The sequence below is a fragment of the Mustela nivalis genome, assembly GCF_964662115.1.
Source record: "Mustela nivalis genome assembly, chromosome: 9".
Taxonomy (NCBI): domain Eukaryota; kingdom Metazoa; phylum Chordata; class Mammalia; order Carnivora; family Mustelidae; genus Mustela; species Mustela nivalis.
The window spans coordinates 118,694,873-118,715,595 of NC_139028.1; the positions used below are offsets into that span (position 1 = coordinate 118,694,873).

A 20,723-nucleotide genomic window follows, 5' to 3' on the forward strand; every position below is an offset into this window, starting at 1 on the left:
ACGCATGCCGTGGTACCTTGCTGCAGGCCACGGGCCACTACGGGCAGCTCTGTTTCTCCGGTGACTCATGCCGCAACCAGGCTGACTTCCTTATTTTCAGGAGGTCCAGATGGGGCAACAGTGAACCCTGTCCTCCTCCTCTTCCTCACCTCCTAGCACTTGACTGTGGACCCCGACCTGCCCCCCCAAGAGTCCCCCAGCCGCTGCCGTAACGCCAGCTGATCGCTGCCTCCTTCCACATCACTCGCTGCTCTTGATGGCCCTTGCCCGGAGACCGTGGACCAGACTTCCCGTCACCTCCGCCCCTGCAGGTGGGGGGGCTCCCCCTGCACACACAGCCCGGTCACCGCCCCAGCCTGGCTCGCTACTCATCTCAGGGGCACCGTCCCCAGGAAGGCTCGCCTGAACCCCGCTCTCCAGAGAAACAAAACCAAGAGGACGTGTTTCTCTCACCATCACAGGGCTGAGTCTGTGGCCTGCAGGCTGGAACCCAGGGAAGAGCCCACACTGCTGCTCCAGACCAAGGTCATCTGCAGCCAGAATTCCCTCCTCCTGGGAGGGGGGTGCTCATCCTGGGTTCTGAAGGCCTTCAACTGATTGGATGTGGCCCACCCAGCCTGGGTGCTGAGGGCCTTCAACTGATTGGATGCGGCCCACCCATATCGTGGAGGGTGATCTGCTTTACCAAATGTCTGACTGGAAACGTGAATCACCTCCCAAAAATACCTTCAGGGGAACATGTGAAATGTTGTGGACCAAAGCTCTGGGCACCGTGACCCGGCCAAGTTGATACGAGTCACCCCTTGCACTGCCCCATCAAGAGCAGGGCTCCTATCTCCTCTGCCTGTGCCAACAGAGGCTCTCCGGACTGCCCTGCACATCCGCCCCCTGGTATCCTTCTGGGGTGGCAGGTCTGCAAAGGGCAGGACGGTCTCCATCCTCACGCTCCCAGATTCACACCCCAGCTTGTCGCCAAGTGGAGCTCAGAGAGCGCAGGACGCGGACAGCCTCCCTGGCCGGCAGGTCCCAAGGGCGGGCTGCCTCATCTCCGCGCCGACAGGCAAAGCCCTAAATGAGCCCCAGGCAGCTCCACCGTATGGAACCCCAAACCCAGACACCCACTTGAACATCTCGGGTCACCCACAGACGGCCCCCCGTGTCCCTGCACCCCAGCACACACCCCCACCCCCTGCCACAAGGCCCGTCCAGGACCTGGGTCACCAGGGGGAGTTCAACACCTGCAGACCCCCAACCTTCCGTGGGGATGCAGCTCGTCTCCCCGGCGAGTCAGAGCTGGGCCAGCCGTGTGCTCCCGGGGCCTGGCCACAGCACGCGCCTCCTCGGGCACACCAGCTGACCAGGTCCCTGTCATCCCTCTGGCCCTACCTCACGCATCCTCCCTGCCTCCCCCAGCCACAGGGGGCTTCTCTCCATCTTTGGAGCTTGCTGGGCTCGGTCCCATATGGGGTCTTTGCACATGCTGTCCCCAACCTAAAAGCCTTTCCTACCTTCCCCAGCCTCCAACCCCCAGCCCACTGCTGTTCCTGGGGTGGCTCCTGTCCATCAACCAGTACCTGCCCCCTTACCCTGGAGCAGTGGCCCCAACGGTCACGCAACCCATGCCCTCGTCCGTAACTAGGCTCTCTGTTGGTTGAGGACTTGGTTTGGGTCTAGCTGCCCCAGGAAGGCAGGTCCGCGGCTATCCTGCTCAGCCCGTGTGTAGCGCAGTGTCTGGTGCCCTCTGGTTCGGCGGCTTTTAGAGAAAGAATAAAGAGAGGGGTCCCCAGCCAAGCTTGGGGACCAGAGAGTCAGCACACAGTCATTCCAGGTCAGGGACACGACCAGCCCTGTACTGAGCTCCCGAGGAAGGTCCTGGACCCTTGGGCCCCTGGGGGCCCCTAGGGTCTCACGTGGCTGCCAGCCCACCACCCACCTCCTGGGGCCGTCATGATGAAGACCAGGACTCGGGCCCCACCCTGGGGCTGGAGGGTCTACTGCAACGGGCTTCTGAGCCATCGGGACCCTAACGGTGCCCAGGCACACCCCGCCCTTTTTCCGGGGCCTGGCACCCCCAGCCCCGCTGCTTCCACCTGTGCCTGGGCACCCCTCCCCCATCACCTCTGTGCCAGCCGCTCCCGCACCCCCCCCACTGTCCCAGGTCAGCTGACCGGGAGCTAGTTTCCTCTCCTGGCCTCCTGTGCACCCTGGCAGAGCTAACAGGCTGGGCCTGTGGCTGGGGCCCCGGGGCACTGCACCCGCTCCTTCCCTCTGAGGGTTGGGGTGACTCAGGCCCAGGCGGAGGGCGGGGCAGGAGGGCAGGCATGACTCAGCAGCGGCTCAGCTGCTCTCTTGCGGCTCCGTGGGAGGGCCTGGCGAGAAACCACTTCCTGCCTCATCCTCTCCTGGGGTTCTGCCCTTTGGCGAGCCCCCTCAGCTCTGGGTCCCCCTAGGAGCTCCGTGCTCAGGACCTGCAGACCCCCCTTCTCCGTCTGGGGCACCCGGGAAGCCGCAGGTGCGCAGCGCCAGGAGCGGGAGGGACAGGCAGGGCAGCTTCCCACTGGGGGCTGTCGGGGTCTCAGCCTCGAGCGACACCCAGGCCTGGGCAGGGAGACCGGGGCAGCGCAGGGCCAGCCAGAAGCCCCCACCCTCCTCCCCCTTGAACTGAGGTGGGCGCGACGCCCAGCTCCGTGTTTGCGGGGTTCCTGGCGGGGCGCCAGGGGCTCATTCATTCATTCTCAAGGCTGCGAGCCTACTCTTGTGTCCCAAATGCTTTATCCCTTCTCGGGTCTTGGGGACAAGCTTCTCCCGGCTTTGGGGAGCTTTCCCGTGGGGAGCTCTTGTCGACCGCGCGCATGTGCGTTCCTGTCCCTGACGGGGTGGCTGGGGGCCTAGAAAACAGGCCACTGGCCAAGGACAACTCGGGGCCGGCTTTAGTGGAAGGGCCACTGGGAGTTGGTGCAGGTACCGAGTGCCATCCCGCAAGCTGGCAAGGGCCAAGTGCCCCGCGGTCCCGACCCCGGCTCCGGTGTCTCCTCCGTAGCTTTCCCCGCAGGCGTGCAGGGTGCGGACCGGGGCTCGCGTCTGCACTTTGCTGCCGCATGAGGACGAGCACGGGGTCATGGGTTTCCTCTGTGTGGGTGCAACGTGCCTGTCGTCATGGGGAGCGCTTCCTTCTCTGCTGGGTGGCCCGCCTTCTAGGCTCGCGGTCCCTGGGTCTCAGGCACTAGCGGCCGCACACAGGTGCAGTGAGGGTCCGTTTCCTCTCGCTGTGGCTTGGCTCTTCTCAGGGTGTGTTTTAAGGACCAGAAGTTGCTAATCTTCGTGTAGTCGAATGGATCCTTTTCCCCCAAGAGACATTGACGCTCCTCTTTTGCCATTAGGAGACTTTAATTTCTAAATCGGGTTTACGTTTACGGAAAGACTGGCTGATGGCAGACGTGTCCCAAACGCATCCTTCCTACACGCACGGTTCCCGCGCTGTGGACGTCTCTCCCCGGGGGCCGTCGAGGCCGACCCTCCGGCCTGCTCCCCTCTTCACCGAGGCCCATCTCTGGCGGCCGGGCTCACGCCCCGTTGCAGCTCGGGTGGGTTTTGACAAGTGTAGGGAGTCCCGCGTCCGCCCTTCCAGTCCCGCACGGCGTAGTTTCCCGGCGCGAGGTTCTGTCCTCCTCCTGTTCCCTTCCAAACTCCCAGCAACCAGGGGTCTCGCTCCCGTCTCCACAGTTTGCCTCTTCCAGGACGTCCCCACGTTCAAATCACAGAGCGTGGGGTTCCTTCACGTAGTGAGAGACACGTAAGTTGCCTCCGTGAAGTTTCATGGCTTCCTAGCTCACTCCTTTTCTGTGCCGAACGGACCAGGGTTCTCCCATCCACTTGCCGAAGGGCCTCGGCTGCCTCCGAGCGCTGGCAATCACGACGACACCTTCTAGAAACATCCATGTGCAGGTTTCTGTGTGGACATCAGTCCTCGACTCCTTTGGGTGTGTGCCATGGAGCGTGATGGCCCGTCGCGCGGACACGGATGTTCGGGGCTGTGCCTCCCAGAGCCGCTGCAGCATCTCGCGTCCCCAGCAGCAGTGGACGGCCGTGTCCGGTTGCCTGTGTCTTCACCGGCATTTCGTACTGTCCAGGGCTGGACTGTGGCCTTCCTAGGAGGCACATAGAGTAGTTTGAGGTGCGTTTCCTACATGGCGGGAGCGCCTTCTCGTGTGCGAACGTGCCCTCTGGATTCTTCTGAGGCCACGTGCCCGTTCAGGCCTTTGGCCCATTTTTGAGTGGGTTGTTTGTTTTCTTATTACCGAGTTTGGAGAGTTCCTCACGTACTGTGGAGACCGGTCCTGTACCAGATGTGTACCTCACCGCAGCGTTCTTCTATGTGAGGGTTGTCTTGTTCTCTTGACGACGTCTTTGGCAGGTTTGGCATTTTTTGTGTTTCCTCCTTAAACAAATCTTCGTTGGTTAAATTCATGATTCCAAGATCAAGTAGACATTCTCCTGCGTCTTCTTCCCCCGAGAGGATTCCCCGCTGGCGTTCGGGTCTCTGACCCCCCTGGAGTGGATGGCCGTGTATGGTGTGAGGATGGGCTCGACATCCTCCGACCCGTCCATTCGTGGAGAAGACTGTCCTTCTCCGCAGGTGCGACTCTCCCCTGTCCCGGACGTCTACCTGTCTTCTCTGGGTCAATACCACGCTGTCTTCATCACGGGGTCTACACCCCGGCCTGACACTGCTCTCCTCGAGGTCAGCTTGCTGAATCCAGGGCCAGTGTGTGGTCCCATCCTCGCCTGCTCCGCGACGGGGGCACACGGCACGGCGGGCCACAGTACCCTCCGACGGCTCTCGGCTGGCTGCCAGGCACCCCCTCCTGGTCTCTCCTGTCCCGGCTGCTCAGGCTCAGTCTTCCTTGCTGCTCCCTCTCGATTCCCTCACCTCTCAGACTCGAGCGGCCCGGCGGCCTTCCGCGTCTGTGTCTACACCTCGCCCCGGCTGCCTCCAACCTCAGGCCCCAGCTCCCGCAGCTGCTGCCCGTCAACAGCGCCCCTTGCACGTCCAAAGGGGCACGAGCTCAACTGGACGCATCCAGAACAGAGCTCCCCGTCCTCCTCCCAGGTCCCCTGCTCCCGCCTCCCTTCCTGGCTCTGCCAAGAACACGCTACCCCCCTGGACATTTTGCCCAGAGCCCAAGTCAGCATTGACCCCTCTCTCACACAGCACCTGTCCAGCCCATCGGGGAATCCTACTGCCTGGCCTCAGAAATGGGTCCTGAAACGCTTCTCCCTGCCTCCTCCCCCACCGTCCTGACCCAGGCACCGCCTCCCTCCCGCCCCTCCCCCACCAGCCGCCCCAATCTCAGAACAGTGGCAGGGAGATGCTGGTCAAGGCCCGCCTCTGCATCCACTCAGGACCCTAAGCTCATCCCCCTCAGAGGCACACCAAGGGCCTCCCAGTGGCTGCAAGTCTGAGTGCCCCAACGGGCGGGCCCGCCTCTGACCCCTTCCCCGGAGCTCAGCTGCCTCTTCCCCAGTCTGCTGACCCATCACCTGCTTCGTCGGCTCACATGAGCTCCTCTCATGCAACGTGTTCCTCCTCGTCCCTCTCGTCCTCCCCATGCCCCAAGTCCCCTGACCTGTCCCCGACATTTCCTTGGTGCCCTGAGCAGTGCCTGGCACTCGATGGTGCTGGACGGTTGCACAGGAGAGAGACAAATGGGTGCACAGGGTCCCGGGGACCTGACCCGTGAGGTGTGGGAGTGGAGGTCAGATGGATGTGGCTTCTAACCCACTCTCATTCTCCGGCTCACCCAGGCCTACCCTACCCATCGGGGCCTTGGCTCTCCCTGCTAGAGAGTCCAGGGTTGGGCAGGACAGTCTCTAGACACTGGCCCCCACCCACCAGGAGTCAGAGACACCAGAGCCATACTCTGGGCTCCTCACTGCGTTCAGATTTCCAGGACACTCTGCACCTGCTGAACGGACTTGGGAGTCCTGTTCCCCCCACCCCCAGGTTTGCCCTAGGGCACCTGGTCAGTGGGCACTGGAATGCCCTTAAGCCCTGTGGTTCTGTGCCGGGCCCACTGCCTTTGGTTCATCAGGGGAGTACGTCTCCCTAGCCTTGCCTCACATTTAGAAGGGGCAGGGGCCTTTTGGGACCTTTGCACTTGCCTGAGGCTAGAGGGATTTGGGGCACACCAGGCCCCAGACCAGAACAGCTGTGGAAGGTGGGTCATGGCGTTGTCTGGAGCTGGCTGGAGGAGGCCCAGTAGGGCCCAGATATGCCCCCCAGGGAGGGAGCCCCGCGTTGCCTTCTGGGGAGCAGCTGCAGGGCCCAGGGGCGGCCTCTCCCACTCCTTTTCCGCCCCAAACCTCTCCTGGGTATTGGTGAGGTGAGGAATCAGGGCACCGTGGAAAGTCTTGGAGGGAAGGAGCACAGAAGTCAGCCAGGAACCCTGAACACCACTCAGGACCAACGGATTTTGGTGGGCACAAGACCGGGTCTAGGGGGCCTGTGTATCTCTCCACATGTCACTGTCCACGAGCGCCCCCCACCCCATGCCAGGCCTCGCTCCGGGTGCAGGGGGGTCACGGGAACAGCACAGAGACAATGTCCTCCCTCTCTGTGGAGTAGCCGGACACTTGGTCTCTCCAGGCTTTAGGTCGCCAGCGGTCCCTTCCCTGCTCAGGGAAAGCCCAGGGTCTCCGCCTGGCTGGCACCTGCCCCAGCCAGACACAACCGGCTGCCATGTCACACCGCTGGGCCCTCTCGCCGTCCACACTGTGGCTGGCTTTGTAAGTGCCCTGTGGACAAAGCAGATCGCCCCCCCCCCCAAGGCTGTTTTCTCACATCTATATCTGAACATCACGACACCTGTAGTCTTGTGGGCAGTGGGGACCCAGGGGACACCAGCTGGGACCACCTTTGAGCGCATGTGGTGTGCAGCCCATCGGAGCCCAGCTGCCCCGTCTGAGGCAGCGGCCCACCAGCAGGGAGGTGATAATGTCCCGAGTCAGGGTCCCACCCCGGGGCCTGCACACCTGGGGGCAGATTCTGAAGGCAGGGTTGTTTGCCGGCTTCCCTCCTGGCCCCAGTCCTCATAGCTGGAACCGAACCAGGTGAATCCAGTACAAACGGGCAACAGGCAGGTGTGGAGGCAGGGCGAGGCCGTGGTCCTTCATCTGTGGCCATCAGGCTGACCGGGGTGGAGGGTGACGGCTGGGGTCAGGGTCCTGACTGATTCGGTGGTCGCAGAAAAGATGGGGACTCCCGTCCGTCCTGCCATGGGCCACAGAACCCATTGCCCGCCTTTCAGTGGGGCAGCCCGCAGGACCACCTGAGAACAAGTGCCCTATAGGCGAGTCCCGTGAGGAAATGTCCTCATTGTTCACACCTTCTCAAATGTCACCTCCCCAGAGGGGCCTGCTCCCAGCAAGGGTCACTTTCTAGCACATTCTCAGCATGCACCCTCTCCAAAGTCACCTGCCCGGACTCCCTTCCTCTTTCATGCCTGCCCGGCCTCTGCCTGGAGAGGTGGACAGGGCCCTCCCCTCCGCAGCAAGCTGGCATGCCTTAGTGACTGGGGGAGGTGCGAGGTCCTGGAGGGCCCAGGGTCACTGCGGCCTCAGTAGGACTGAGCACGGGCCCCGGGGAGGGGCTCTCCCCAGGCTGGTGAAGACGACCCCAATCGCTCAAGGTGAGAGACCCGGCTCTTTATGTGATCCCGCCGCCCAGCATCCTTGGAGATGGGCCTGGAGGGGACCGTGGGCCCCCAGAGGACGGAGGACCCGGGGTAGGGTCAGCGGGTGCTGCTCTGGGGAGCTGGAAGGGGACGCCTAGGAACACTTGGAGACAGGATGAGGTCTGCAGGACGCCGGGTCCAAGAAGAGTGGCTGGCGGAGGTGGACGAGGAGGCCTGGGCGGAGGCCGGCGCCGCAGCAGGTGCAGTGGAGGGGGGCGGGGCTGGGAAGGGCGGCGCGGCCTGGCCTCGCGCGGCGCACGGCCCGCGGGTTCGGGGCGGCGACGGAGCCGCGGGCTCGGGGGCTGCCCGGCTGCCGGTCCCCAGGGTCCCAAGCCCGGTCCCCCGCCGCCCCGGCCCGCATCCCCCGCCGCCCCGGCCGCGCGCCCCTCGGACCGCGGCGCTCCGGGAACTCGCCGGCCTGCGTGCGCGCCCTCGAGCGGCGTGCGCGGCCCCGCGGGGGGCCGGCCCGGATGGCCCCGCCCCGGCCGCGGCCCGCGTGACCCGCCGGGTGCAAACAGCGCGGTCAGCTGACTCGGCCGAGTGCGCCGTCATCCCGGCTATAAGCGCGCGGCCTCCCGGCGCTCGGCTCCGACCCCGCCGCCGCCACCATGCAGCCCCCCAGCCTGCTGCTGCTCGTCCTCGGGCTGCTCGCTGCGCCCGCCGCCGCGCTCGTCCGGTGAGGCCCCGCGCGCCCCGGCGCCCTCCGCGCGCCCCGGCTCCGGAATGCGGCCGTGCGCCCGCGCCGCCTCCTGCGGGGCCTCCCCCGCGGCCCCGGGCCCCTTCCTGCCCTGCTGCCGTGCGCTCGGCCTTGGGGGGCGGCGGCTGCGCGGGCGAGGGCGGCTGGGGCCCGGGCCGACCGAGCGTCCCCAGGACAGGTGCATCGCGGTCCCTGCGCTCGCGGCCGCGTGCGGAAGCCGGGACCCCCGCGTGCAGCCCGCACAGCCCCAGCGCCCGCTTGGCCGCCTCCTTTGCCGGCTGTGAACTGGGCGTGGTTGCCTCGGTCTGGGGCGGGGGACCTTGTGGCGCGGGGAGCCCCCCGGCGTCTCAGAGACACAAGGGAGGAAGCCTAAGGGGAGGGTCTGGGTGAGTGGCCGGGCTGCAGCAGCCTTCCGCACCGGCCCCTGCCCTCGTGAGGACCACACCTTCCTCAGGCCCAGGACCCTGTCCCCGGTACCAGGGCATCCACCGCCGGGCCTGGATGCGGCCGAGCCAGGCCCAGGACCAGCACGGCCACCGCCCACCCTCCCACTCTTGCCAGGCAGCCTGCTTTCCCAGATGGGGGGGTGGGTACCGAGGGCCAGCCCCTTCTGGCCCTGCCCCCACCCTGCCCCATGGGGCCTTGGTGCCTGGGAAGGCATCCTTGTGCCTTTGCCATGGGCCTTTTGCCCGTGGGCAGGTGGGTGAGGTCACAGAGCTGTGGGAGCTGGCTGGGGGCCGAGTGGGACTCACCCTTGCCAGAAGGCCACTCGGCGTGGGCTTTACCATGGGCTGTGGCTTGGGGGCACGTAGCCCCAAATGGAGTCTTTGTGGGGAGGCACCTGTAGGGCTGCGCCTACCCTGGTGCCACCCACAGGCCTCCCTGCCGGGAATGGACGGCCGTGGGGAGCGGAGGATGCGGCTGTGCGGGCCTCGCAGCCAGACCAGAGCCCCTCACACCTCCTCCCGGCCCTGTGGGACTGATGGCACCTGTTTCCTGGGTTACTGGAGGGCGTGTCCCCTTCCCCCAGGGGAGAACTGTGGACTCTCACAGCCTACTAGGTCTTGGGCAAGAGCCCATCTTCCTTAAGCACGCCCTTGGTGTGCCAGGAAGGGCCAGCTGTGACCTTGAATTCCCAAATCGCCTGGGCTGGGAAGACCTGCCGTCCAAGGGTTGGGGTGTCCCCTGCACCGTCGGAGCTGGGAGCAAGCTGAAACCCAGGAGCAAGGTCCCAGGCCAGAGAGGGACCCACATGCACAAGAACCGGTCACCTGACCTCAACCCCGTGCTCTCTCTGCCCAGGCAGACTGCCAAGGCCGGGAGGGGCTGGCACTGGGGGAGCCGTGGGCATCTCAGGGGAAGGCAGACCCAGAGGCAGAGACCTCCACCACCCCAGGGCAGGCCTTGCCTTCCTGGGGTCTGCACCATGATGGGGACAGAGGATGCATCGGCAGGAAATGAATTCACTACTGCGAGGGCCCTGGGGGGAAGCAGGGTCACATTGAAGGATGGCCAAGGAGGGCTTCTCAGAGGTGGTGGTATTGAAGTCCCATCTGATGACCAGGCATAGCCTGCCCTGGTGGCTGGGCAGGGAAGTGGGCACCACCTCTTTGTGGGGGCTGCGTGGAGAGCAGCAGATTCGGAGGGCAGGTGAACGGGTCCCCTCAGAGGGCATGGGGCAGGTGTGACGCATGGGCGCCCATGCCCTAACGGACCCCACGGGCCGCTGTCCCGGGAGGGACCGGAGGCGGCACAGACTGTGGACAAGGGATGGGGGAGGGTACGGAGCAGTCGGGGGGAGGAGGAGGCCAGCCCTGATGAGCCCCTTTCTTCGCTCCTCTTGACAGAATCCCGCTGTACAAGTTCACCTCTGTGCGCCGGACCATGTCGGAGTTGGGGGGCCCCGTGGAGGATCTGATCGCCAGAGGCCCCATTTCAAAATACTCCCAGGGGGTGCCCAGTGTGGCGGGGGATCCCGTTCCGGAGGTGCTCAGGAACTACATGGACGTGAGTATGGGGCTTGTCCTCTCGGGGCGTGGGCTGGGTGGACAGCAGGCCCGGGTTAGGACAGAGCTGGCTCTCGGGGAAAGCGCTGAGTGAGTGTTCTGGAAGCCCTCTCCTCTGCACCTTGTGGTTTTGCAGGAGTCACCGGCTCCGTGGGGGGAGGGGCTTCTGCCCAGCCCCGCCCTTCCCTGCTGGGTGCTCCTCCCACTACCCCTGCCCCTTGGGGACTCCCACCTGTGTCCCCATGAGGGTCCTGGCCCTGGGGGGCGGGGCGTGCAGGGAGGTGGGGGTGCCCTTGGCTTCTCCGTGACCTCTCCCGCTGCATCCCACTGACAAGGGCATCGGGAGCTGTCTTGTTCTTCAGGCCAGCCTGTGGGTGTGGGGGACAGGGTCACAGGCTGCAGATAAGCAAGCTGGGCCCGTGGCCATCAGCTGGGTGTGGAGGAGCCCAAATCAGACTCAGGCCCCAAGGGGCTGCGGGGTCCTTGTGCTCCGGTCATCCGGGCCTGCCTGTCCAGGCCTAATTAGTGGCTCTGGAGTTCTTTTGTTTCTGCCTGTCCTGCTGGAAGGCCTGGCGCTCCCCATGACCCTCTCCTGCCTCCACCCCTCCTTCCTCACTGGTCAGCAGCCAGTGCTGATCGCACCCAGTGCTCCTCGAGGGGCAGACAGGTTGGAGTCGGGACATGCTGTAAGCCCCAAACCGAGCCAGGGCTGGGTCAGCCTGGTCCCAGCTCGGGGTCAGGTCCTGGGACCCCGCCTGCACCTCCGGGGCGGCCCAGGTGGCGTCTTCCCGCGCGGCCCGCCCCCGCGCGGTGGACCTAGCTCCTCGCTGCTATCCGGACGCTGGTCCGCCTGGGGTTGGGACATGTGGCCATGCCCTCTGCCCTGTCTGGCCGGAGCACCCGCCGTGCCAGGAAGCTGTGGCCTCACAGGCATGTGACTGGGCTGGCGGGGGGGGCATCTGTCTCGGGGCCTGAGCAACCAGTTCCTGATCCCCTAGTGCAAGCTCTTGTGTGGACACACACACACACACACACACACACACACACACACACACACGGAGATTTGCTGAGTCATCCCCCAGCCCCCCAAATCTGGACACTTATTTCAGGTCATGAGGCAGCAGCTGCTGCTTGTCCCTGGAGCCAAGTAGCAGGAGACACGCTCCTGCAGGGACTGGAGCCGGAATCCCTTAGTGACCCAGGGCCCAGCCTCCGTCCCTGGAGAAGGGGTGCCCAGGCTGGCAGGGCCCAGGGGGCCCCAAGCACACGTTTTCCTCCAAGCCACCGTGTCTTCTGACCTGGGAGAGCCCCAGTGACTGGGTTTCCCTTTGAGGGTCCAAGGGGCATGTGCCCTCTTCATGCTCACCTGTGGCTCAGTGGCCCCGGGCTTCCCACAGGCTGCCTCCTCCCCCGTGTACTGATGAAGAAACTGAGGCCCTGGGTGCGAAGGCAGGGTCTCTTGGCAGGGAGGGATCTGAGCCAATGCTCTGGCCTCCAGGGTGTACCTCCTCCCTTTGGTTGTCCTCATGCCTCTGCCTAGGAGCCCACCAAGCTTGGTCCGGTGGAGCAAGGACAGGGTGGGAATGAGGTGCCAGAGGCAAGCCCTGATGTGCCCCCCGTTGTGGGGAGGCAGTCGCCCCTGCTGGGGGCCTGGGGCAGAGGTGTCTTCCCGGCGGGTCCTCCGGGGCCCTGGGTCCGCCGAGCCGCTGTGACTGCTGGTCTCACCTTTTACATGGGGTGGTCGTCCCCCACCCTCACGTGTTCAGGCAGGAACCCACAGCGCCCAGGGGTCTGAGGACCAAGGGCCGCGGAGGGGCGGGAGCGGAGCCCGGGTGTCCGTCCTCTGGCCTGGGCCTCGCGAGGTCTGGCCGCAGGCTAACCAGGGGCGCGGTGCCCACGGCCCTGACGGACCCCGCCCCGCGCAGGCGCAGTACTACGGAGAGATCGGCATCGGGACGCCCCCGCAGTGCTTCACCGTCGTCTTTGACACGGGCTCCTCCAACCTGTGGGTCCCCTCCATCCACTGCAAGCTGCTGGACATCGCCTGCTGTGAGTCTCCGCGCCGCCTCGTGCAGCGGGGGTGCGGGCAGGGGGACGGGGCCTGGCCGCCACCTGGCAGGGAAGCAAGCCCCCCACCCCGGGCCCCGGCCTTCGGTGGCCCTGCCTCAGCCCCTGTCGGCCGCTGACGCGTCTCGGCCACACCAGGTGGGCCTGGCCCCGCCGCCCTGCCCCAGGGCACCCCACTTTCCAGGGGAACGCGTTCCCGGCAGCCTAGCTTCGCGTCCTGGCTGGGACCGTGGCGGCAGAGGATGGGGCAGGGCAGGCCCGACCACTGCCAGCCGACACCCAGCCTGGGGTCACGGGTCTGGCCGACACCGGCGGGTGGCCTGGTGGGGGGCTCCACGGCAGGCCGGGCGGCGGCTGACGGGCCTCGGCCGCGCAGGGATCCACCACAAGTACAACAGCGGCAAGTCCAGCACTTACGTGAAGAACGGCACCAGCTTCGACATCCACTACGGCTCCGGCAGCCTCTCCGGGTACCTGAGCCAGGACACCGTGTCGGTGAGTCCCTGCTGACGCTGCCCCGGGCCCCGGGGCGCTCCGACGGCGCGGTGACAGCCCCCCAGGGCAGGGCCTCTGAGGCGCAAGCAGGAGCGTGGCGGGGGGGTTGGCTCGGGGCTCGGGCAGCGGACCTGGTGCTGTGCGTTTCTGGGGTACGTGCACCGTGACAGCCTGGAGGGCTGTAGGGAAAGTGGAGCCACGAGGGCGTGGGTGCGAGAGCCGTGGGCCGAGTCTGGGACCAGGACCCAGAAGCGATTCAAATGAGGCTCCTCCTTGGGTCGCGGCCGACAGCTGGGTGGGGGAGCCGGTCGCAGGGGACTGACTTCTGTTCTGATGCCTTGGCCACTGGGAGGCGAGGGCAGAGATGTGCCGGGGGTCCCCGTAGAGGACACTGGCGGTCCCTCCGGGCACCGTGCCTGCCGCAGAGAATCTTTGGGGTGAGGCAGGTAGGCAGGCCCTGGATGGACCTGCCCACGCCTCTGTGAGACCTCTTAGTGTGCAGCCACCAGAAGGGTCAGGACTGAGAGTCCTGGGGGCAGAGGAGCAAAGCAGAACATGGCACAGCCCCTGCCCCGCGGCCTCTGGCCCCCCAGCCCCAACCCCAGCTCCAGCAGGAAGGCGATGGGGCATGCTGGCTATAGCCCCTCCTGCAGCGGCACGGCCCCTCCCCGGACCCACCTGCCCTGCTGGGGTGTCCTCCTGATCTCTGTGGCCCAAAAGAGGATGTTGGCGAGGACACTGCCCTGTGCCCACTGTCAGGGTGTTGGCCCCAAACAGCCCGTTTCTCCCCACATCCTGCTCAGTGTTTGTCAGCTGCTGCCTGGCCTGTGGTGGGGGAAGGGTGGTGTGGCCTTGAGTCTGCTGAGTTGGGTCATAGTTGGGTCATGGGGATCCAGTAGCCCAAGGTCAGGAGCAGGCCTGGGTGGGGCTGGCCCAGGGCCCACCTATCTGTTAACTCCGATGGCAGTTGTCCTGACGATCTTGGACCCCTGTGTCCCTCTACTCAGCTGTGTCCCCACCCGGTGTCACCAGCCTTTCCTCCTGGGCTTTGTGCGAGGTCACGGGTGATGATTGGGGCTTGGGTGCACGCACACGCGGGGCCCGGGGCTTGGGCTCCGAGGTGCCCATGGCCCACTGACTGTCCCCCTCGGCCCACAGGTGCCCTGTAAGTCGGGTCTGTCGAGCCTGGCTGGCGTCAAGGTGGAGAGGCAGACGTTCGGGGAAGCCACCAAGCAGCCGGGCATCACCTTCATTGCGGCCAAGTTCGACGGCATCCTGGGCATGGCCTACCCCCGCATCTCGGTCAACAACGTGCTTCCCGTCTTTGATAACCTGATGCAGCAGAAGCTGGTGGAGAAGAACATCTTCTCTTTCTACCTGAACAGGTGGCGTGGGAGGGGCTCGGCCCCCGGGTGGGAGGGGCTCGGGCCTCACCCCTCCTCCCAGCTCTGCGGGGCTCAACACTGGGGGCTTGGGCTGCCCACCTCCCCTCTCGGCACCGGGCTGTGGCTCCCGACCTGCAGCCTCTGACCGGGAAGGGGACTGGCCACTTCTTTACAGATGAGTGGGGAGCCCTCTGGTCAGGCTGTGGGGCCGGGGCTTCCCGTCAGCGGCTCGGGCTGTGGGCCCAGGATCTCGCTCAGTGGGCCCCCCTCCCGCAGAGCTAGACCTTGGTCAGGGCTCATGGTCAATCAGCTCGGGCTTCCCTGGGTCTGATGGTGGGCGATGTGGCCCGAGTCACTGACGGCCCAGAGGGAACAGAGCCACAAGCTCCAAACTGTGGCCAGACCTCCAGAGGTGAGGGGCTTCCCAGAGGAGGTGACCCCGGTGGGGCCCTCAGTGCCAGATGCTGCTAGAGGGAACCACGGCCTAGGGTTGACGGTGGGGAGCGGCCCCCACCAGCCGCCCCTTGGCAGCTATGCCGAGTGTCCCCGTGGCCTTGGCCCTGCACGGAAGGGTGGGTGATCTGTGTGCTGCGCCCTCGAGAAGGGGCCCCCGTCTCCGTCGGGGCAGTGCCACAGGTCCCGATGAGGGTGTGCCAAGGACAGATGTAGGTGACCCCCGACGGCTGGTGGCCACTGCCCGCACGCCCCCTCCTCACCCTCGGGGTCCAGCCCCAGGCACTCCGGCCGAGTGCCCGCCCGGAAGCCTCCCCTCTTGCCCTGCGCCTGCCGTCAGCATGGGGGCCACCCTCAGGGGTAGTTCAACAGCCACATGAGGCGGAGTCCCCTGCCAGAGGCCAGGTGACCCCAGGCCGCTGACTAGGGTGGGGTCTTTCCCATGAGCCCTCGGGCCCAGGCTCATGCCTCCTGGGTGAGGGTGGAGGGGCAGGGCAGCAGGTGCGGAGCAGATGGAAGCCAGCCGTGTGGTTTCTCTGCCGGGATTTCAGGGGTGAAGCCTGGGGGAGGGCAGGCGGACGGGGCTTGGCCTGGTGTTTCTGAGTGGGGCCCGGCCAGGAGGAAGGGGAGTCCAGCGCAGTCTGGAGCAGTCTGGAGGCGGGAGCAGGGCCAGCAGTGCAGGCTGTGTGTGGGGAAGCTGAGAGGTGAGGGGGAGCGGGAGCAGTTGGGTGAGAGCAAGGGCATCCTTGGGAACAGGAGGTACAAAGGCCCTGGGGCAGGAATGAGCGGGCTCAACTCCCCGTGCTGCCCAGTGCCTCCCCCAGAAGCCTTCCCTGGTTGGTTTTTCTCAGGCAGCTGCGGCCCCCTTCCTTGGGCTCCTAGCATTCACTTCCCCCTGGCCGCTCGCCTGCCCCCGGCCTTCCTCACTGGCGGGCTGGGCACCTCTGCAGGCCTCACCGGGTGTGGGGTCGGAGCCCTGCCCCTCAAGAAGGGAGTCCTCCCCCTCCTGTGCTCCCTCCAGGTCTTTCCGTCTCTGCAGCGCCGCCCACCCCTCCTGGCTTGGCCCCAGCGTGTGGCTGTCCTGTCAGCAGTCAGGCTGGACCCACAGGGCGGGCGTGGGCAGCCCGCGCCCCAGGAGCGAGCGTGGCTGACTCCCACCCTCTCTTCCCCCAGGGACCCCGGCGCGCAGCCCGGGGGTGAGCTCATGCTGGGCGGCACAGACTCCAAGTACTACAAGGGTCCCCTGTCCTACCTCAACGTGACCCGCAAGGCGTACTGGCAGGTCCACATGGAACAGTGAGTGCTGGGCAGGGGGGCCAGAGCTCAGACCCGCGGGGAGCTTGGCGTGTGGGGCCCTGCCCAGCCGCCCACTCAGCCGGCCTCTGGGTAGCAACAGCCCTCCGGCCCCTGGCCCTGGGTGTCCGTTCCCACCTCCTGGTGCCCAGCTGTGCTCCTGGCCCCTGGGCTCTGACCCTCCGCTTGCGATCTCGAGGCCGGCAGTTAACCCACTCTTGACCTCTTGAGTCTGTGCTGCCGCTGCGCACAGCCAGAGGGGGGGCAGGCAGGGTCCCCGCAGGGCTGCGGTGTGGAGGTAGGACTGTCCCCCAAGGCCCGCCCTGAGCCCAGGCCCAGGCCAGCGTGCTCACGCCCCCTCCCTGCAGGGTGGACGTGGGCAGCAGCCTGACCTTGTGCAAGGGAGGCTGCGAGGCCATCGTGGACACGGGCACCTCGCTCATCGTGGGCCCTGTGGACGAGGTGCGCGAGCTGCAGAAGGCCATCGGGGCCGTGCCGTTGATCCAGGGCGAGGTGAGCGGGCCGGGCCGCGTGGACGGGGTGAGGGGGCCGCGTGGACGGGGTGCCCCCGCCGCCCCTTCGGCGCCCCCCGAGCTGTTCCGTCTTCTCTCCCTCAGTACATGATCCCCTGTGAGAAGGTGTCCACCCTGCCCGAGGTCACCCTGAAGCTGGGCGGCAAACCCTACAAGCTGTCGTCGGAGGACTACACGCTCAAGGTCAGTGGCGGCCGGGGCGGGGCGGGGCGGAGGCCCCTGGGGCCGCGGGCCGGATGCTGACCGCAGGGGCCGGCCCAGGTGTCGCAGGGCGGGAAGACCATCTGCTTGAGCGGCTTCATGGGCATGGACATCCCCCCGCCCGGCGGGCCGCTCTGGATCCTGGGGGACGTCTTCATCGGCCGCTACTACACCGTGTTCGACCGGGACCAGAACCGCGTGGGCCTGGCCGAGGCCACCAGGCTCTAGCTGCCCGCCCGCTGGGGAGTAAGGGGTCCGCAGGAGGAGGCTGGCCGCCCCCGCCCTCCCGGCCACCCCTGCCACACACACTCACGCTCAGACTCACACTCACAGCCCGGCTCTGCGGGCGCCGGGCTGTCGGGCTGCCGTTTTGTTCTGTGGTTTCCCCGGCCTTGGCGTGTCTGTCTGTCTAGTAGAGGGCGGGGTGTGGGGCAGCCGCCGCTAGGCTGACCCCGAGTCTGGAGCCACGTGACTGACTGGGAAGCCCCAGCCTGGCTTGGCCGCCCGTCGTCTTGCAGCCGGGACCCCCCTCCCCCACCCCACCCCCAGCCCGTGCCTCGGGGGCCTGGCTGCCCCGGCAGGACTTCTGGACTGAGCCCCCACCCCAGGCCAGGCTTTTCTCTGGGCTTCTCCTCCTGGGGTCTGGCCTGGGGTCCAGAGCGGGGCACTGCTGGCCCATCTTCCCGTGTGGCCCATCGTGGAAGGGGCCCCGCCGAGGCCTAAGGACAAGCAGGAAGGGTCGGGACTCAGGGACAAAAGGCAGCCTTGTGATGCCTTTGGGGTCCTCCTGGGGCCCGACCCCATCCAGGAGGGCGTTTGCTGGTGCCGGTTGGGGAAGAAGGAGAGGAGGGGGCTGGTGCCACCTTCTGTGAGCTTTTCCCCTCTTGAGTGACCAGGAGCCAAAGTGAACATGGAAATACAGTCCTCTGGGCCTCTCTCTTCTGTGTCGGCGTGTTTTGTTGGGGGGGGGAGGGCGGTTCTGAGTCTGGCCGTGGGAAGGAGCTGGAATGGCTGGTGTGAGGCCGTGGTTCCCGAGGGCTGACTCACAGCCAGGCGGGGGGCGGGGGGAAGCTTTGGAGGTGCCCCGGCTCCCAGCCCCCAGCCCTCAGACCCCCTGCCCTGAAACAGAGGATCCTGGAGGCTCGAGCTTGCTGCCCAGCCTCGCTGGCGGAGGCCTGGCGCGTCCTGAGGGCTGGGGCCTGGAGCCGCAGGATGTGGCCTTGGCGGGAGGGTTGGGGTGGGGCCGGGCGAGGTTGCCAGGGCCTGCTCTGGGCACGGGTCAAGGGGAGTGGCCCAGGTGAGTGGCTGCCATGCTTCCCCGGACGACATCTCACCAGCAGCGGGGCCCCGGGCTTCCCCAGCCCCCTGACGCCCATGAGAGCCCAGGACGCGAGCTGGCGAAGGGCTGATGGCGAGTGGGCAGCCTGCCTCCCTCTGGGCCTCCTGGCCACATCTGGACGCCATCTCTGCGCAAAGCAAGTCGATGTTGGAGCATGCCGGCCTGGGGGCCCGAGTCTCAGGGTTCAGGGGTCCCAGGTTAGGAATCGCCTCAGGCTGCATTGATCTCCCCGCAGATCTGGCCTCTTGGGAGCTCACTGAGGGGGGCTTGGGCTCATCAGCTCAGAGGCAGCCGCACAGGCAGGAGGTCTGAAGGGATGAATGGGAGTGTCTGAGCCACTAGGACGATGCCCGCTGCGATCAGTGACTCTGGACACTTGCCTGAAGCCTCCCCCAGCCCCGCAGGTGTAAGGGAGATGGCAAATACGACCGATGTCCGCGTCCTGGGGCCTTCTCCGCCTTCAGTGCTGTGGCTGTCCTTGGCCTGGCCCTAGGGAGGCAGGGACTGCACCCCAGAGCCAGGCCCTAGCTGGCTCCTTCAACAGACACTCAACCAGATTTGCAAGGAGGCTTACAAACACATGCCCTGTGTTCCCCGCACCGGAAATATGAGCAGGGAGCCGGCGGGCCTGCTGGGGAGATGGTGTCATCCAAGCCTTTGTGCCCTAGGACACCTAGACTCAGAGCTGGCCAGGAAGGAATCAGCCCTGCCCCGCCCCCACTTCCAGTCCCTGCTGGCTGCCCTGGACCTGCCTCTGCCTGCCAGGGCCTCGGAGGGCGGCTCCCTCGCTGCTGGCCCTGCCACTGTGACCCTCAGCTCGGGGCCACCTCCACCCCCTCTCTGGAACATGGGGGCGAGCACAGCAGGGTGGCCCTGTGCCCAGGCTGAGCCTCCAGCCCCCATCCGGCCACGGATCGGGTGCCGACGCTCGAGCCCAGGACCAGGACGACTGCCCTGTGCTGCTGGCTGGGTCCTCTGGACCCTAGTGTCCGACTCCCGGCTCACATCCAGCTCTGTGACCCAACCCCAAGCCTCTGGTCTGACCCTAGAAGCTGGGTGACGATAGGCCGCCCCCCCGCCAGCCCAACACCTGGCCCCAGTCCCGGCTGGCCGGCCGTGCTCTGCGCCAGTCCAGCAGGCCCCGGGGGGCATTTCCTGCCTCTACCCTTGCCCGGAGGACGCCCGGCCCGAGGAGAGCGCCTTCCCTCACCCACCGGGTGGCGGCCAGCGGGGGCTATGGCTCCCTCCCCTCGCTCCTGCCGCTCTGGGTCCTGGGCCCTGAGAGGCAGCCTCAAGGCTGTGTGGAGCAGAGGGCCCCGAGCCCGCCCTGGGACCTGGGGCAGGCAGCCCTCCCTGCTGTCTGAGGACTAGCGGGCTCCTGTGCCCACCAGCCGCGCTGGCCGCCGCAGCCACCCCCGGGCCGAGCCTGTGGCAGGTGGGGCCACGGGTGAGCTGGGCGAGCTGTGGCTCCGCATGTCTGCCTCGCCTGAGGCCTGGGGTGCAGACCACGTGTGCCCTTGGGAAGGGGGCAGCGGGTGCGGCAGGAGGGAGCACCGAATCCTCGTCCCCACCACCGTCCCCATCCTCTCATGCCTGTGGGCTCTTGGACCGGGCCGGGCCCTGCCGAGGGCGTGGCCAGGATGGGGGTGCGGCGCTGGTTCTTGGGGCCTCTCCCGCTCACCAGGGCTTTCGTCAACCTCCTGGAGGTCCCTGGGGTTCCAGACAGCCACGGAGGAGGCTGGACCAGGGTGGCCGGGGGCGGGGCTGGCAGGGGAGGACTCGGGGAGGAGCTGGGGCCTGTCCAGCGAGGGGGTTCCCAGAAGGCCTCAGACTCAGAGAGAGGTTTGGGGAGAGCAGGGCTCGGCAGAGGCCCCGGGCAGAGGCGGGCGGGCACTGCCCCTGAGAAGACCCGGGCTCGGAGGAGAGGCTCCTGGAGACGGGAGAGGCAGGTCGGCTGGTCAGGGAGCAGCCAGGGCCTCTGAGGGGACAGGGGCTTGGGGGAAGCTGGGGGGGGAGGAAGTGTAGGGCTACCACACACAGGCACAGCTTCTGGGGGGCTTTGGAGGGTCTGGGGTCTGTGGAGGCTGGTGGGTTGGTGAAGAGGGCACTCGCACGGGGAGGGGAGGGGCTTCGGGAGAGGCGGAGAGGGTTAGGGCTTCCTTTTCCCTTGCTAATGGGACTCACTGGGACTTTTGCGGGAAGGAGAGGTCATCTGGGGACAAAGTGTGAGAGAGAGCAAGAGGGTGTAGAGTGACTGGAGGCTCTGAGGGGGCTGGGGCTGTGGCTGGGCGGGGGGTGTTGGCTGGAGGAAGGGGCATCTGCCAGGGTTGCGGCCCAGGTGGGACAGGCAGGACTGGCAGAGAGACATGGGCAGGTGAGTGGACTTGACCCCACAGAGACAAGTGCCGTTAGGGGCTTGGAGAACATCTGGCCCCATGGGCCGAGGGAGCCAACCAGTGAGAGGTCAGGGCCTTCAAGACTGGACGCATGAGGGCTTCAAATTCAGGAGGTCGGGCTGAGG

The 20,723-nt window shown here is 66.5% G+C and overlaps 1 protein-coding gene across 1 annotated transcript; it reads left to right on the forward strand.

The window, feature by feature from the left end:
• Positions 1 to 8,196: 8,196 nt before the first annotated feature.
• CTSD (cathepsin D) lies at positions 8,197 to 17,800 on the forward strand. The gene is made up of 9 exons (XM_082749308.1): positions 8,197 to 8,409; positions 10,278 to 10,437; positions 12,362 to 12,485; positions 12,880 to 12,998; positions 14,157 to 14,383; positions 16,010 to 16,132; positions 16,498 to 16,642; positions 16,747 to 16,845; positions 16,924 to 17,800. The coding sequence occupies exons 1-9, from the start codon at positions 8,342 to 8,344 to the stop codon at positions 17,089 to 17,091; spliced, it is 1,233 nt and encodes a 410-aa protein (XP_082605434.1). The 5' UTR covers positions 8,197 to 8,341; the 3' UTR covers positions 17,092 to 17,800.
• The last annotated feature ends 2,923 nt before the right edge of the window (positions 17,801 to 20,723 follow it).

Bases quoted from the DNA above. Each gene is read 5' to 3' on its own strand.
- CTSD (XM_082749308.1), top strand. From the start codon at position 8,342: ATGCAGCCCCCCAGCCTGCTGCTGCTCGTCCTCGGGCTGCTCGCTGCG. The intron at 12,486-12,879 runs GTGAGTCTCCGC...TCGGCCGCGCAG, and splicing joins GCTGCTGGACATCGCCTGCT to GGATCCACCACAAGTACAAC. The intron at 14,384-16,009 runs GTGGCGTGGGAG...CTCTTCCCCCAG, and splicing joins TTCTCTTTCTACCTGAACAG to GGACCCCGGCGCGCAGCCCG.